At 39.1% G+C, this 14,538-nt stretch overlaps 1 protein-coding gene across 1 annotated transcript in view; it reads left to right on the top strand.

Moving 5' to 3' along the window:
- The window catches only part of LOC104078091 (sodium/bile acid cotransporter 7), a gene marked incomplete at its 5' end in the record, with an annotated part of 25,392 nt that extends 10,854 nt beyond the window's left edge, over positions 1–14,538 (top strand). The window contains 2 exons of the mRNA XM_009579601.1: positions 10,902–11,047; positions 14,372–14,538. Coding sequence (XP_009577896.1) covers positions 10,902–11,047; positions 14,372–14,416 — 191 coding nt within the window. The remainder of the gene's footprint in view (positions 1–10,901; positions 11,048–14,371) is intronic.

The raw sequence follows: 14,538 nt of genomic DNA, 5'->3' as shown, positions 1-14,538 counted from the left end.
TGCTTCTGAGATCCCAGGGGGCTTAGTGGCTGCTAGAACCTTTAATGAGTTTTGATACTATGATTCTTTGGGCCAAAATGAAAAGTTTTTCTCATCTCTTCAGTCTTTGCCCAGCATTTGCTTGGAAGGAGCAGCAAGTGATTGGCTGGGCTTTTTCCTCTGCTCTGTGATTCCCCTTCTCTTTGTCCTCTCTTTGTCTCTGGAAAATAAGAACTGAGGGATTCATGTTACATGAGATGATAGCGGGGAGAGCAGAAGCACCTGGATCTACTGCACTTCTCTTATGTTAGCATCTTTTTTTGTATCCCAGCTTGAGGGCAGGTGGATCGCCTTTCCTAGCTTGGCAGTCTCCTAGAACCAATGTTTGGTTCTTAGCAAACAATCAGTCAGGTTATTACCATGTAATCGGCTTGTCTTCTTTGTCAGTAGACCCCAAAGAATGTCTGGGAAATGCTGCTATTTCCAGTACAGCTGCCATATCAGAATATTAGCAAAACCAAATATAGACTGAAGATTTCTGTAATTCGGAATAGTATGAATGTTTCCTGCTTGCACAGACAAGTCCACCCAAGGTGAGATGCCATTTTGCAAGTGTGAGCATTTCTATAATACTAAGGCCACCACTCACTTGAAGGAGTTATCTCCACAAGAAGTCAAACTGACAGTTTTGATTAGGCTGTGGTCGCTGGGGTAGTCTATGCCAGAGCATCTCTTTTTTATTTTCCCTTGCTACTTGTATACATGGCTGGGCAAGCACCCCGTTTGTCTTCTTCAGACCAGAGCATCCCTAGGGGCTATACTTTCAGGAAGGAAATGTGCTGGCAGGCCAACCTGAAAGTAGGAAACGGCATAGTCCAGTGAGTTATAGTGGCTTTTGGACACAGAGTGCCTCTCTCTCCCTTGTTTTTTTAATCACAAGATTCACAATATAGCATGTCTAATCTGTTGCCGTTTACTCAATTTTGACCTCTCTGTGATTCCAGAAGGGGAAATACTAGAGTAAATTAGGGAATCTCCTTTCCTTTCTGACCTGAAATGTATGTTTCTTTGATTAGACTTAGAATGTGGCAAGAAATTCTGTACCAGCTCCCAGGGCTTTCTTTTCATCTGTACACTCCGCCAGTAGTAGGTTTTTTATTAATATTTAGAAAGTTTGCCTCCAGCAGTACTAAAATGTGCATCAGAGGACAACAGTTGTTTACTGTGTTTGAACTGAAGAATCTCACCCAGGAGATCTCATTCACTTGAAGTTTACATCTCTCAATCTCAACTTGCAGAAAGAGATCGATGAATAACAATTGTCATTTCAGAGTTGCACCTCTCCAATTATTTATTTGGTTGTGTGTCTTCCCAGATGTACACTTAATTGGATCAGACACTAAAAACCAGATTGCAGGTTTTTAATGACAGCAAGCTCATACCTCTTTATAATAATAAAAAAAAAATAAACACACATATCCATCTGTAAAATGATAATGACACAAGAGCCCTCCCTCCCCACGAAAAACAGTTAAAGTTAATTTATCTACTTTAAGAAACTACATTATATTCAGCAGACAGCTGACAGGTTACCCCTGGGAAGATCCACGTTTGGACATGACTCAAGATTTTTTTTTTTACCTCAAGCTGGCAGAGGCTACAAGTGTCACCCATACTAAAGCTGGCGAGTATTGAAGATGATGTTGACTCTCCCCGAGAGAGTTGCATCTACATTTGCTGCTCTCAGTGCACCTTCTGGCAGCCAGTCTGAGCTGCTGACTCGAGACACTTCTAAAATGGTGGGTGCAAAGGTGTGAAAAATCAACAGCAGCAGCAAAATTTAGAAATCTCTTATTACAGGATAGTCTGGGGAATCTGGAAGAGGGATCTTCCTCTAAAAGCTGCCATGACCACTGTAAGCACATAACCCTAGTCCATAGAGTTTTAGAATAGGAAATAGTATCCCTCAGTATTTCTAGGCAGTGAGCTGTTTCCTCAAAATGCCTTCCCAAATGACTGGAGCATTAAGGCTTTTCTGGCCTTATATCTTCTTTTCTTGGCCACAGGAATCAGATGAAGAGAGAATTAAAGGAAAAATTATGCTAGTATTCCTAAAATTTTTTGTGTTCTTTATGAAAAGAAGTGTTTTCTTGTTTTACCATTTATAATGAATTTGTGTAGCATGTTTTCCTTTGCATCAAGGTTTCAGGAGAAAAAAAGCTTTAAAAAAATTTAATTAAAAGATAGTATGAAACAGTTTGGAGCATAATCCTTTTCTGCTTGTGTTTACAAATATAATAAGAACAACTATAAAACATATTTATAATGGCTCTTTTAATAATATGTGTAAATAAAATCCACATAATCAAAACTTTAATGCTGAGAAATCTTAGACTTTTCAATGGGAAAGGGCAGTAATGTTCGCGGAAATAATCAAATTAATCAAATCTCAGCTTCATGTTTTTAGAACATTTGTCAATCTCTTTGTCCAGAATTCCTTTCGTTAGTAGGACTAACCTATTAAACCCTCAAAAAGTGTTGGCTACAAGAATTATAGAGAAGGGAAGGAAGTATTTAAATTCCGTTTGTTTAAACCTCATAGCTTAGATATTGCTAGTGAATTACAAGGAAGAATTTACCCTGTGCCTTGAGTATGTTAGGTGTATGAAGAGTGAACTGATACTCAAGCAATAAAAAAAGCACTGGAGTGCGAGGATCAGCTTACGATGTTGCTATGCATTGTGGTGCCAAATCAAGGATAAGTCACATTTAAAATATGGCTTACAGTGGTTCAATTCGGTGTTGAATTCCTTGTTAGCTAATTACTACTACCATATTGTCAGACAGGTGGAGGTGTTTTGGAGTCTAAGGCACTAGTCTTCAGTTGTTGGTGTTAAATGTTTCATTGTTAGCAGCTGGTAGGATTGCCTATGTTGTTCATTTAAACATCACTTCCAATCTGAAGGCACCCATTGAAAACCCAGAAATAGACAAACTGGTTTTTTCTCTTCCACCCAGCTTTTACATTTTTATTTACTTAAAACTTTGGTAGTATCAAGATGTGTTGTTTCCTAGTAATTGTACTTATATTGCACTTAAATTACTGATTTCTGTGACGAGTATAGTGAGCCAGTTACCTGAAGAACAAGAATTCGTAAAAGCATTGAAAGCATATTAGGTTTTCTTCTTTTTTATTCTTGTTAGAGTTATGGAAAAAGAAATATCTTATTTTTCATTCATTTCTCTTCGTCCTTCTCCTTCTTTACTTAAATATTAGACCAGTCCAGTCTCTTACAACATAGTGTGGGTCTCAGCGAAATTCTTGCATCCTAGCATAACTATATGGCCAATATGTGACCACATCGTTCTGATTCAGTACAGAGCCTTCCCAATAATTCTAGTCCTCTGAAAGAGGTAAGTCATGTAATGTAATGCGAGGGCTTGTTGAATATTCTGGTAAATCATTGTTCTTTCCCAAGGAGAGGGATGAAAGTGAAAGTTTTTGAAGATTAGGGTCCACTCAGACCTCCAAACTGAACTAGGATAGCCCTCCATTTTGCAGTTTTCCCCTGTAGCTATTCCAGACTCCCTTAACATCTCACCAGTCCCTTGTAAAACCTCCCCCTCAGATGTTTGTTTTTACCACTTTGTGAGCCTGTTTTTTGCTTTCCATTACACTTACCACTGACCTGAAATATGAAAACATACTGAAAAAATTGTCTTTTTTCCCTGAAAATATTTTGAGCACAAGTCTTCATACAGCATGTATGTGGGCAAAAAGGCAAGGGGAATGTAGTCTCAACTGCTACAAACACTGCAGAGCCTTCCCAATCAGAGATCAAGTGTCATATCACCTGGAGGCAGTTGTGGTTGTGCTGATGGATGATCTCTTTATGCCTACTGGAAAAAGTCAGATTTCCATGGTAACACTAGGCTTTGTCACCAAGGTGTGGTTGAACCAAAAGTGCCACAAACCATTGTACTGTTGTAAACCATTGCCTAGCCACTGTGGATGGAATCTTACCTTGACACTGTTACTTTCTTCTGGACAAGAGAGTAGCAAAGGTTGTCTATTGCTTCTCTCAGCCTTGATTCCTTTGCAGAGTACAAAATGACCTTAAGGTCTAGGATCTCTTGGTTAGGGCTAAGAGCAAAAGAAATCTCAGAGTTACAGCTGGAGCGGGGCTGGAAAAGAACTACCAAATTTTCCTCTGAGGAATTTTTCACCTGGGGAAGAGCTTGGCTGCCTGTTCTAGGCTCGGCTTCAAGTAATCTGTTCTCCCTCCAATGTAATACGATTTCATATTAAATTGGAAGGTGCTTTCTTCAGCTGAAATGGGAATACTCAGTGGCAAGTGAATATTTGTATTGTTATGGGTTGTCAGATACCATTCAGCTATTTCCATACCTGAAAGAAACTGGTCCTGAGGGAAGAGCATTTAACTTGAGTTCAGTGCACGCTCTGAAGAGGGCATGGATATAGGAAAAAGAATCCTTAACCAGTTAATTTGTCAAAAGCATCTTCTCCTATCGTGATCTCAGTATGTCATAACAGCGTCTGAACAAGGGCAGGAAACATCTTCTATCCCTGGCTAGCCTTCACTGAGGATAGGCATAGTATATAAACTACTGTCTCCTCAAAACTAACCATAGCAATGTGATTTGCCTGGGAAGAAACAGCAAACCCCCCCTTGCCCACCATGCAGTCACTGGGCCACATGCAATACTATTCTGAAACTTGGCAGTAAAATTTCAGGTGATCATTTGGCACCGTCTGCAGGGATAAGCTTAGAAACCCCCTGCTCTGGCAGCTTAATAGGGGTTTAATGTAATATATGCCCCTCTTTACAGGCCTTTACTCAGTTGAAAAAAAGAAATAGCTATTTGGCCTACTAACGTTCCCTTCACATCAACCCCTGAGAGGATCCTTCAGAAAGAGAGTAGCATGGAGAGTGTCAGAGAAGCTACTGTCATACACTTGATTCATTTTGTATATTGCACTTGAAGATTATGGCAATTGCGAATTCTAAAATGTATGGATGAGTAGAAGGAAGAACTGAAAATCAACAGGCTAAGGCTTTTCTTCAAAGTATTTCCACTGCCTCTTTGTGAGAGTTGTTCTGATTCCTGAATGCCTGGTGGTTCCGTAGCCCTAGTGGTGACCTCTTTGTTTTGCACCGATTTTTTTTCCTAAGAAGAAATGCTGCAGCGTTTTGTGATTTGGAATGTGTTTCAGTAATGTACGCAATAAAGTTTTAGGATAAATTGTTTGTTATGAAGACAGTGAAGGGGAAAAACCTATACAGTCAAGTATGTAAGTAGAGCATCTAGCAATAATTCTGCTTTGGGTGTGAGAGATAATGGCCTATGTTTCGGTGGTAATAGAAATGTTCTATTAAGTTCTCTGAACCCATTGCAATGTGATAGAAAACAGCAAATGATGAAACAGTGCTTTGAGGGGAGCTTACACATTCAGCGAGCATAAAATAAACATATTAAAATAGAAAAAAAAAATGTGATTTCCAGTACTTATTGTTTTATCACTTCCATCATGGGTATAGGATAAAAGAAAACTCTTACTTGCTTGTTAGAAGAAGAAAGCTCCTACTTGAAGTTCTTTCTTGGCAGATGTCAGTTGAAAGCTCTGCTATGGAATATGCTGCAATGTCAAACTCTGTTGGGTAATTTTAGACAAATGTGTCATGTGTGACATGGAAATATGGCATGCTGTACATTAGTGATTTCCCAAGTGTTTGGATCAGGTAGTAATGTGCTGAGAAAGTGCTCTTTATCTCTCCACACTGTGTACTTGTATAGCAGTGGGGAAAGGCTTTTGGTAGAAATTACTTTAGTCAGAAAAAGAATCCATTTACAATGTGTGCCTTCTAACATCTTTCAGACAATGCATTGTATTAAAGAGGCATTTTTTGATTAATGTTTTATAAACATTTTTCAGCATGACAGCTTAAAGTCCCTGTAAAATTGTAAATGCGTGCATAGTGCTTACTTCCATAAAGTCAAATGCCATCTCATAAAGTCTAGTTGGATCCTGTCAGTGACAGTGACACAGAATCAGTACCTTGGAGCATTAAAATTAATTTGCTTCATTTATATTACTGCAGTGATAGCTAGATGAAGAGAGTCCTATATTTAAATTTTCTTAAAAATACTTTCAAATCTTTTAGGATTTTTTTATTATTATTATTTTACAGTTAACTAAATGTAGTGAAGTGCAGCATAATATTTTCATGGGCCTTTTAAGAAGGTGACTACAAAATGTGAAAGTGGCAAAAGGGAAAGGGGAGGACATGGAGGTTATACTGGGTGCAAAGCTGGAGGAAGGATAAATAGCCTTCAGTTGCGCAGGCTACTAGAGAAACAGTGGCCTTTGACCAGGGCTGATAAACCACAGCCTTGGAGCCTAACTGGGATACCCTGGAGCAATGGAGAGCAAACAGGACTTTCCTATACCAGATTGTAAGAGCAGTCCTCTCAGTCTTCCTTGCCGTTGTTGAAGGTCACAGGTAAAGGGCTTTTCTCTTGCTAGCTCTTCCTCAGGTTTCAAAAGTTCTTACATGAAATGGGCTGAGTTGAGGACACAAACAGGGAGAAAAATGAAATGCACTCTGCATCACAGGCCTAACTCACTTCTCTCAGTTGCAGTGGTGATTCTAGTGCCCACTGCACTTAGTGGAGCTTAGTGATTTTAGTGGAAGTACCCAAAATTTACACTGCTGCAAGTGGGCAGAATCAAAGGTCTTGGGAAGCACAGCCAAGCTGGCTAGAAGCATGGGAGTGGAGAAGAGGAGGAAAGAGGAAGGGAGAAAATACAAACAGAAAAAGAAAAAGAGCCTCTGAATACTGGTGCCAAAGAGCAAGGAGGAGAGATGGGAACACGGGGGAGCACTGGTAGGAGAAACATAACCAAAAACAGGAGAAGAGGGAAATTCAGGGTAAAAAGCTGGGAATACCAATGATCTTGTTTGTAAGGGATATCTGTGGGATGATCTCAGTGCTTCCTCCATTCTGCTACAGCTCTCTGTAGTCCTGGTCAGGTGAGATGCTGTTTTCTCACCCAGTTTGGTACAACATTTCCTCTTTCTTAGGAGGAGAATGGGATACAACCCTGACTTGGGTCTGTCACAGTGTTTGGTCAGCTCTGATCCAGGAATTGGACACACATTCATGCAATAAGGCTTTTTAAAAGGTTTTGGCGACTCAAGAGCTTGTTACGCTCCTACTTTGAGCAAAGCTGCCCAAGTTGGCACCAAACCACAGAGGAGCACTTTGTCATTCAGTTCTCGTGATACATAGTGAGTGAGGGTCTTTGGCAGAGGAGTTGAACCAAGCTGCTGGAAGCCTGTAACTTCATAAACCGCAGCAACAGGAATGGATGTTTGTGGCATGAGCTTTCAGACCATGACAGCAGTCTTAAAACTTAACGAAAAGATTGTATATAAACTGATAATGCTAGTGTTCCTCCTCAGTGTCAATCAGGATGAAGACCCATAGAAATCAGTCCAATTACCCTGAAATGCAGATAAGCATGATTAATGGCTCTGTAAAAACAAAACGAAAAATTCTTACAGGCATTATTCTTTATATGCGTGAATGCAGCCTTAATGCTCCAGATGGCAAATAAATACCCTAGCAATATTTGGGGGCAGGGGGAAGGAGGAGCTACTGTGTACTTTGAGGAAACTTAAGACTAAGGTAGTGGTCTGGGTTTTAATATATGTGATTCAATCCTGTGCAAAATTTTATTTATCTTAGGCTTAGTGTAGCTATCATACTCCATTAGCACTGGAAGCAATATGCTTATAAAAGATGAGGAAAAGAGGAGTGGACAGCCCAAAATAAAGATAACCATATCCATTTTGCTTAGCACCTTCATTCCTTGCTATCTATCTGAAAGATTTAAACTCATCTCACTCAGTTTATTAGTTTTGTTATAGCAGCACCTGTTCATGTCACTACTGTTTCAGTCAGTGTTTCTGTTACAGCTTCTCTTAGTGCTAGTTCATAATCTCATCTTGAAAATGCATTACAGGCTAAGATACAGCATACAGTATCAGCCCAGGCATTATAACGTCATTTTTCTTCCTTTGGCTGAGATTTAGTTTTCATTTTGTTTGTGTGTATTCTTTTTTTTTTAAGTGGTTTTTTATATATATATACACACACAGTTATTTAATTTTTTTAAGAGACAGAAAAGTAACTATTAAAATATGTTTTTCCTAATTAGAAATTTGCATGAGTTTTATGTATTTGGAAAACATTAGCAGTCATACTGATGCTTGCAGTTACTATGTATTGCTACGAAAAAGTTCAGACAACATTTTTAAAAATAAATAAAACCCATGCTGTTTTGTTTGGCTTTGTGGTAATATTACTGACACAGGCATTTGTGACTGTATCTGTCATGAAATATTTTCTGGGAGGGTTGCATACTGGCAAAGTTGGAATTATAAAAATCAGAAAGTGCATAAAAAGGCAACAGGGCTTTTTCTTTCCATTAAACAAATGCTTACCTGCAAAAAATTATTATTATTTCTTGTTTTCACCAGTTAGTTTTTCCTGGTAAATAACAGGAATTTTAATTGCACATTAGTGGCTTACAGGAACCTATTGTTGTGACATGTATTTAAACAAGCTGTGAATTAAGAACCTCTTTCCACTCAGTGATCTAATTACACTGTCACACTAATTATAGTATTTTGTATTTATATTTGACAACTTTAATTTTCTTTTCCTAGTTTACTGAAATAGCTTTCCTCTAGAGAATTTACCTTTTAGGCTGGAATTTCTCATCTTTTCCTTCAGTTCAGAAATCGTACAGGAATTTAAAGCATGTCTCAGTCACTTTGGATCCATTCTGTTCACATCTCTGCCGTTAGTTTTCTGTGTGATCTTAGGCTAGTCATTTTAGTGTTCTCTGATTCTCTGTAGGAGTCCTGTTCAGCTTACTAAAGTGTTTTTGGATCTATGGATGAAATTGCACTACCAAAACACCAGGTGTTATGTGTCTTACGAACATAAATATAGCATGTTTATAGCGTGGGACTCTAGTTTATATTTCTGTGGTTAGAGAACAGAAAAGGACCCACAAGGGTCAAGCTGAGACTTGGAAACAGGCAATAAAACCTTTAGATGTTTCCAAAAACAATATGATGGGCATTTGAAGTAAATTACACTCCTTAATATAATGCAAATGCCCATTTAATTTCCATCCAAATACTGTCTATTCCCAAGCCCCAGAAATTAGTGTTAACAATAAGCAGCCCTATTGTGTGATAGGTCCATGATGTTGTTTTGAAGGTAATTATAATATTGAAATTCAGCATGCAAACCTTTATTTATTTGATTTAATCTTTCCCTGGAAATATCCACATTAGTAGAGGCTACTAGGATGGGGATGAGATTGTTAGTGGTGTAATGTGATGAAGCTAATCAAAATAATTACAAGAAATGGTGCCGTGAAAACATCATGAAGATTTCAGCAAGCCTTGACATATGTCAGCAATAATGGGGCACTGGTGGAGCATAAATATTCAACAAATAAGCTGTTTCCTCACATAGGGAGGAGGCAACTTTTATTACGGGAAACCTGTAAGAGTGCTGAGAACAGGAATTTATCCAAGACATAGACAAAGTTTATGTAAACATAGCAACTTTGGCTGATCTGAAACATCTATTAATGGGGGAACAGAGGGCATGTGGCACAATGCTCAGCTTTTTGTCATCACTAAGAAAGGAGATAGACAGATGAGCTCTGTGAAAACTGTATAGTCTGCTTCGCTGCAAAGTTGATACTGGCGGAAGATTCCTAGAATGACATTTAAGATGAGGGGGAAAGTAAGGTTCTCAGGGGGCTCCTGAGGAATCGCAGCTGCTTTTGGTGGTGGCTGTGCAAATGTCTGGTCAAGCAAGACAGAGATGGTTGCAAGTTTTGCCCACACCTATGCTTTGTGGAGCATGGTAGCAAAGTTCCAAGATTTAAACAGATAATTTTGAACAATAACATTCAAAGTAAACATAATCGGTTTCATTACTGCAAAAGTAAATCAAATTTAATTTTACATATCACATCATCAAGTGGGAAGATTATGCATGGAGATATCTAATAGAATTAGGACTGTTGAGTGCAAATTCAAGCTCTTAGGAAAAATGGCCCATGTCTAGCTCTTAAAGCTCACTTCTTCCAGCATCTAGCAATTTCTGTCCTCCAGCTGCTCCCTAACTCTTCAGAGGCGTGACCACTTCGTACTGCTCACTCAGTTCACTAAACCTTTTCTCTTGCATGCTGTAGCTCTTCTGAAACATACAGGTAGAGCAGAGAGTTTTGTTCTCTAACACGTAAGCGCTCACCTGCAGGGTACTTGACTGTCTACCTTGACTACATGAATCAGTCAAAGCAGGGAAGGCTGTCATTTGGGTACTCACCAACTGGCAGGGAGTATGCCAGGAAAACGCAACCCTCCTCCAGTGGTGAACAGACTGAAGAAAGGAGTTGGGCAGGTTGGATGGAGGACAATCATGAAAACATGAAAGAGAGCACAGTGAGAGGAAGTAGTAAATACGCGGTAAAGACCTATGCTCAGCAACCAAGTCATGCTATAGCAGAATGTATTTTATATCAAGTCTTCTTTTTGGAGTTTGACAGCTATTAGCACAATTAGAAAAGATCTTTTATGGCATTCCCCTACTCCCTCCTTTCTGCCACAGAACTTTCTCTGACGTGTTTTTTTTTTTTGTTCATGTTCTTGCTGGTTTGTTTGGGTTGGTTTTTTTTGTGTAAAACTTCTGAGTCTTCATTTTGTTTCTTTTGGTTTGTTTGGTTTTTTGGTGAAATATCAATGCAACATAAAATGCTTTGCTCAAAGTCTGAGCTGAGAGTCTTTCTCCTCTTCTTCTGCCTGCAGGGATTCCAATGCTGAAAATAGTATTCGCGGGTTATGAGCACCTGTCCTTAATTTCCGTTCCCTTACTCATCTATCATCCTGCTCAGATTCTTCTTGGCAGTCTGTTGGTACCAACAATAAAATCTTGGATGGTTTCTAGGCAAAAGGTAAGAATTTCTGGTCTTGATTTATAATGGAAAGTGTGCTATGAGGAAAAAAATACCTAAATACGTCTTAAATTCCTCAGATTTCTTGTTGGAGATCCCATGGTAGGGATTTCTCTGTTTCTTTACTTCCTTTATGACAGTGATAGTCACAGTAGGATCAAATTAAAAATGCTGAACTTTATCCTCCTTGGCTCTGAAAAGGTTCAAATCTTGAAGTTAGACCTCTACAGTTAGTTCAAATCATGAATTCTTTTAAATTATGAATTCATTCAAATTATTACTTCAGATTATGCCCAATAAGAATGGCTCCATCTTCAGCTAATAATCACAGCTTTGGATCTCCCTTATGGAGAAGTGACAAAGATCTGTCCACTGGCATGGGAGCTGGGGGAATCAGGTAAAATGAGGGCACTTTCTGAATTGAATTGAAGCAGGATGAAAACTTCTCAATTTATTTTTTTTTCTACTTGGGTCACCCTTTAGCAAGAAGTCTACAGGAGTCTGGTGCATCACATTTCATGCCAAAATTATGGCATGGGATAGCTTGTAGGATTATAGACTATAACCTAGAGGTTTTTGCATCGACATCACTGATTCAAATTATGCTTATTTCAGTACAAATTGAAGCTATTGACATCTGACAGCCATTCTGTGATCTATACGAAATACTTGCAATGGTTTTAGCCAAGTTCTCAGAACAGTAGTAACCACCTCACAGAAAGCTAGTCCATGCAACTGATTTTAATGCTGGCTTTAATATTCTGAGATAAAAAGGATCAAGAAGCTGTGGCAACTGAGCAGTCTTTGACAGCCATTTTAGGTGAAGGTTGAGACCAACTGTGGGCAGCCCAGTGCCACCAGTACCCTGCATTCTCCACTTGTCAGTGGAGAAATTTTTTTTGATAACTTCCATGTTTCCAATTTTCAGCAAAACCCAACAGGCTGCCATTTTACTAGCTTCACTCCACTAAAGTCACCTTGCTAACTTGAATGCTAAAATTCCCCAAATCAGTGATTTTTATGTGGCTCCACTTTTGGTTACCTGAATTGTAAAAACCAGGAAAACTCTCAATTTTCAGGAACTGAGTCCAGAAATCAGACCTTGTTAAGATATACTTATCTTAGCATCCGAAAATGGAAATTTGAGAATCCTATGTCATTTCTACATCAGTCTGAAAGTCATGATTTTTTAAATCAGAAATTAATCAGGAGACATTACAGGTTGTGTAAAGAAAATTCCATGCTATTCCTGCAGAAAGATAGCCTAAAGTTGACACTACTGGTGACAGAGCGATACGTGCAATGCTGGCTTCTCTTCAGCATCTAACTGCTCTCTGCTGCCAAGACAGGAGTGGGGCTGGAGCTCATCCAGACCTCCCTGATCCTTAGGGGTGGTAATGGCTTTTAGGGGCTGCTGTCAGTTGCTGCAAGTTAACACAGCCTTTAAACAAGGCATCAGAAAAGTCAACCAGTACTGAGAGATTTACAGTTCACCAGCACTATTTTCTTATTCATTAAGCATCAAATAAACCTCCTGTGCTAATCAGACTGTAATGCTACCGTAGAACCACTTTGGGGGATTGTTGTTCTGTTACAGCAGTTACTTCAGTTGGTCTTCTGTATTATTCACAAATGTTATTTTAATTACTCTTTGAAAAAAATCAATGAGGTTGGGTCTGGTATAGTTATAATAAGTATAATAGAAGTGAATGTTGTGACTGGATAATGGTCTCCCACTTTGAAAATAAACATGTCATCATCACCCTTGATGTTTATTTTCTATAAACACCTTGGCTTCATTTTGGCATCTCTCTTGCAGGGGGAGACAGTTATCCAGTCAACTGCAGTGACATTCTTACTTAATTATGATAGTACATGTGATCTGGTTGTATGAAATTGAATTTAAATATTTAGAGGTTCATCTACACTAAGGTATTTCTAGTTTGTAAATATGGCAGCAGAATCTGCCAAACTACAAAGTTAAAAAATTGTTTCCCCAAACAAAATGTGGAATGATGTCTCTCTCCAAAGTCTCTTGCTGAATAATATCGAAAAGACTAATCTCAAACGGCTAGATTTAACAATAGTTAGATGCTGGTGTTTCTGAAAGCTGGTGTTTCTGAAGGGAATATAGCCTATTTATTTTTAAAGGTTTGGGTTTTTTTAAGGGTTTACATTTGTGCTGGAGCGTTTTTCAAGCAGTGCTTACAAGCTTTAAATGTACAATATTAAAGGTTAATATCTACAATAAGAAGACCCATCAGACATCTCTCAGACTGAAAATTGCTTGTTTAGCCAACCCTCCGGAAATGATAAGTCTCTCACTCAACAGGCAAATGCCAGTCTGTCAGGGCACTTCACCCAAAAGGCTAAGGAAAACAAGGTTCTAAATTTCAGGAATTTGCAAATTTCCCAAATTTTCCTCTCATTCAGGCCGATTCGTCCTGCACAACAAAGCACTGAGCTTTTTTGTTGCAGAGCACACCAACAACAGGCATCTTCCACAGTGAACCACATCGGTATACAGGAGCAGCTGAAAACCTAACGCCTTTTAAGCCTGTCACATTTGCCTCCTAAGTTAAAGAGGCTGCTTCCTGACAAACTAGAAGCACGATCACCTATAATTTGAGTTGAACTTCTGTCACACACTGAATAAATAGTTCAGCTACCATAGTTGGCCAACCCTGTGGGAAACACAGAGCTGGACCCTGCGATCAAATAAAGGCATGTGGTTTCTCTCCTCCTCAGTAAGAGTAGACTAGAGCTACAAAGACGTCAGGTGTCCCCTGGCATAAATCACCTCTGGACTGATGGACTTTGGCTTATTCTTCCCTTTTCTCAGAAACGAAGGTATAAACATCAGAGGTGTGTGACATCCACCACTGCAGCAGTGACTATACTCTGAGCAGGCTTCGAGCCATATGGAAGGAGGCCAGGGAACACAAAGGTGTTGGCAGGAATTTCCCTAAGTGGGTCGGAAGCTCTTGTATCTGTGCCACAAGTGGTTTGAGTGAGGTCCAAATAGTTGCTTTCTAAAAGACATCTGAGACCCACCTCCACTTCCTTCCACTAGCACTGTAGCCATATTCCTTGTGGTTCCTCTGTTAAGGCTATCTGTATATAAGGAGGTTGTGATGGGCTATCAGGGATAAAAACATCATCACAAACCCCAGAGTGGCCTGTCAGCTGCATGCTGACTCCTCACTCAGCCTCCCAGAAGTACATGCAGCATTTTGTTGCCCCTTATAAATAAAAATCTTGTCTTGTGTTGTTGGTTGTCTTTTAAGAATACAAAAAAGTGACTGTTTTGTTTGCTGTTCACAGGCACTGAAGTTAACCAGGCAGCCCAAAGCACCCGTGAAGGTATAATTATGGAGATGTCCTGTGTCACAGTGAATGTATATATGTACTATACTGTACACACAGACAATTGAGACAACTGGGTATTTGTGAATGTTGCTTCAGTGCATATTTTATTTTTTTATATATAT

Source organism: Fulmarus glacialis, unplaced genomic scaffold, assembly GCF_000690835.1.
Source record: "Fulmarus glacialis isolate BGI_N327 unplaced genomic scaffold, ASM69083v1 scaffold2456, whole genome shotgun sequence".
In the NCBI taxonomy this organism is placed as follows: Eukaryota; Metazoa; Chordata; class Aves; order Procellariiformes; family Procellariidae; genus Fulmarus; species Fulmarus glacialis.
This window is presented reverse-complemented; position numbering and strand designations above follow the sequence as displayed.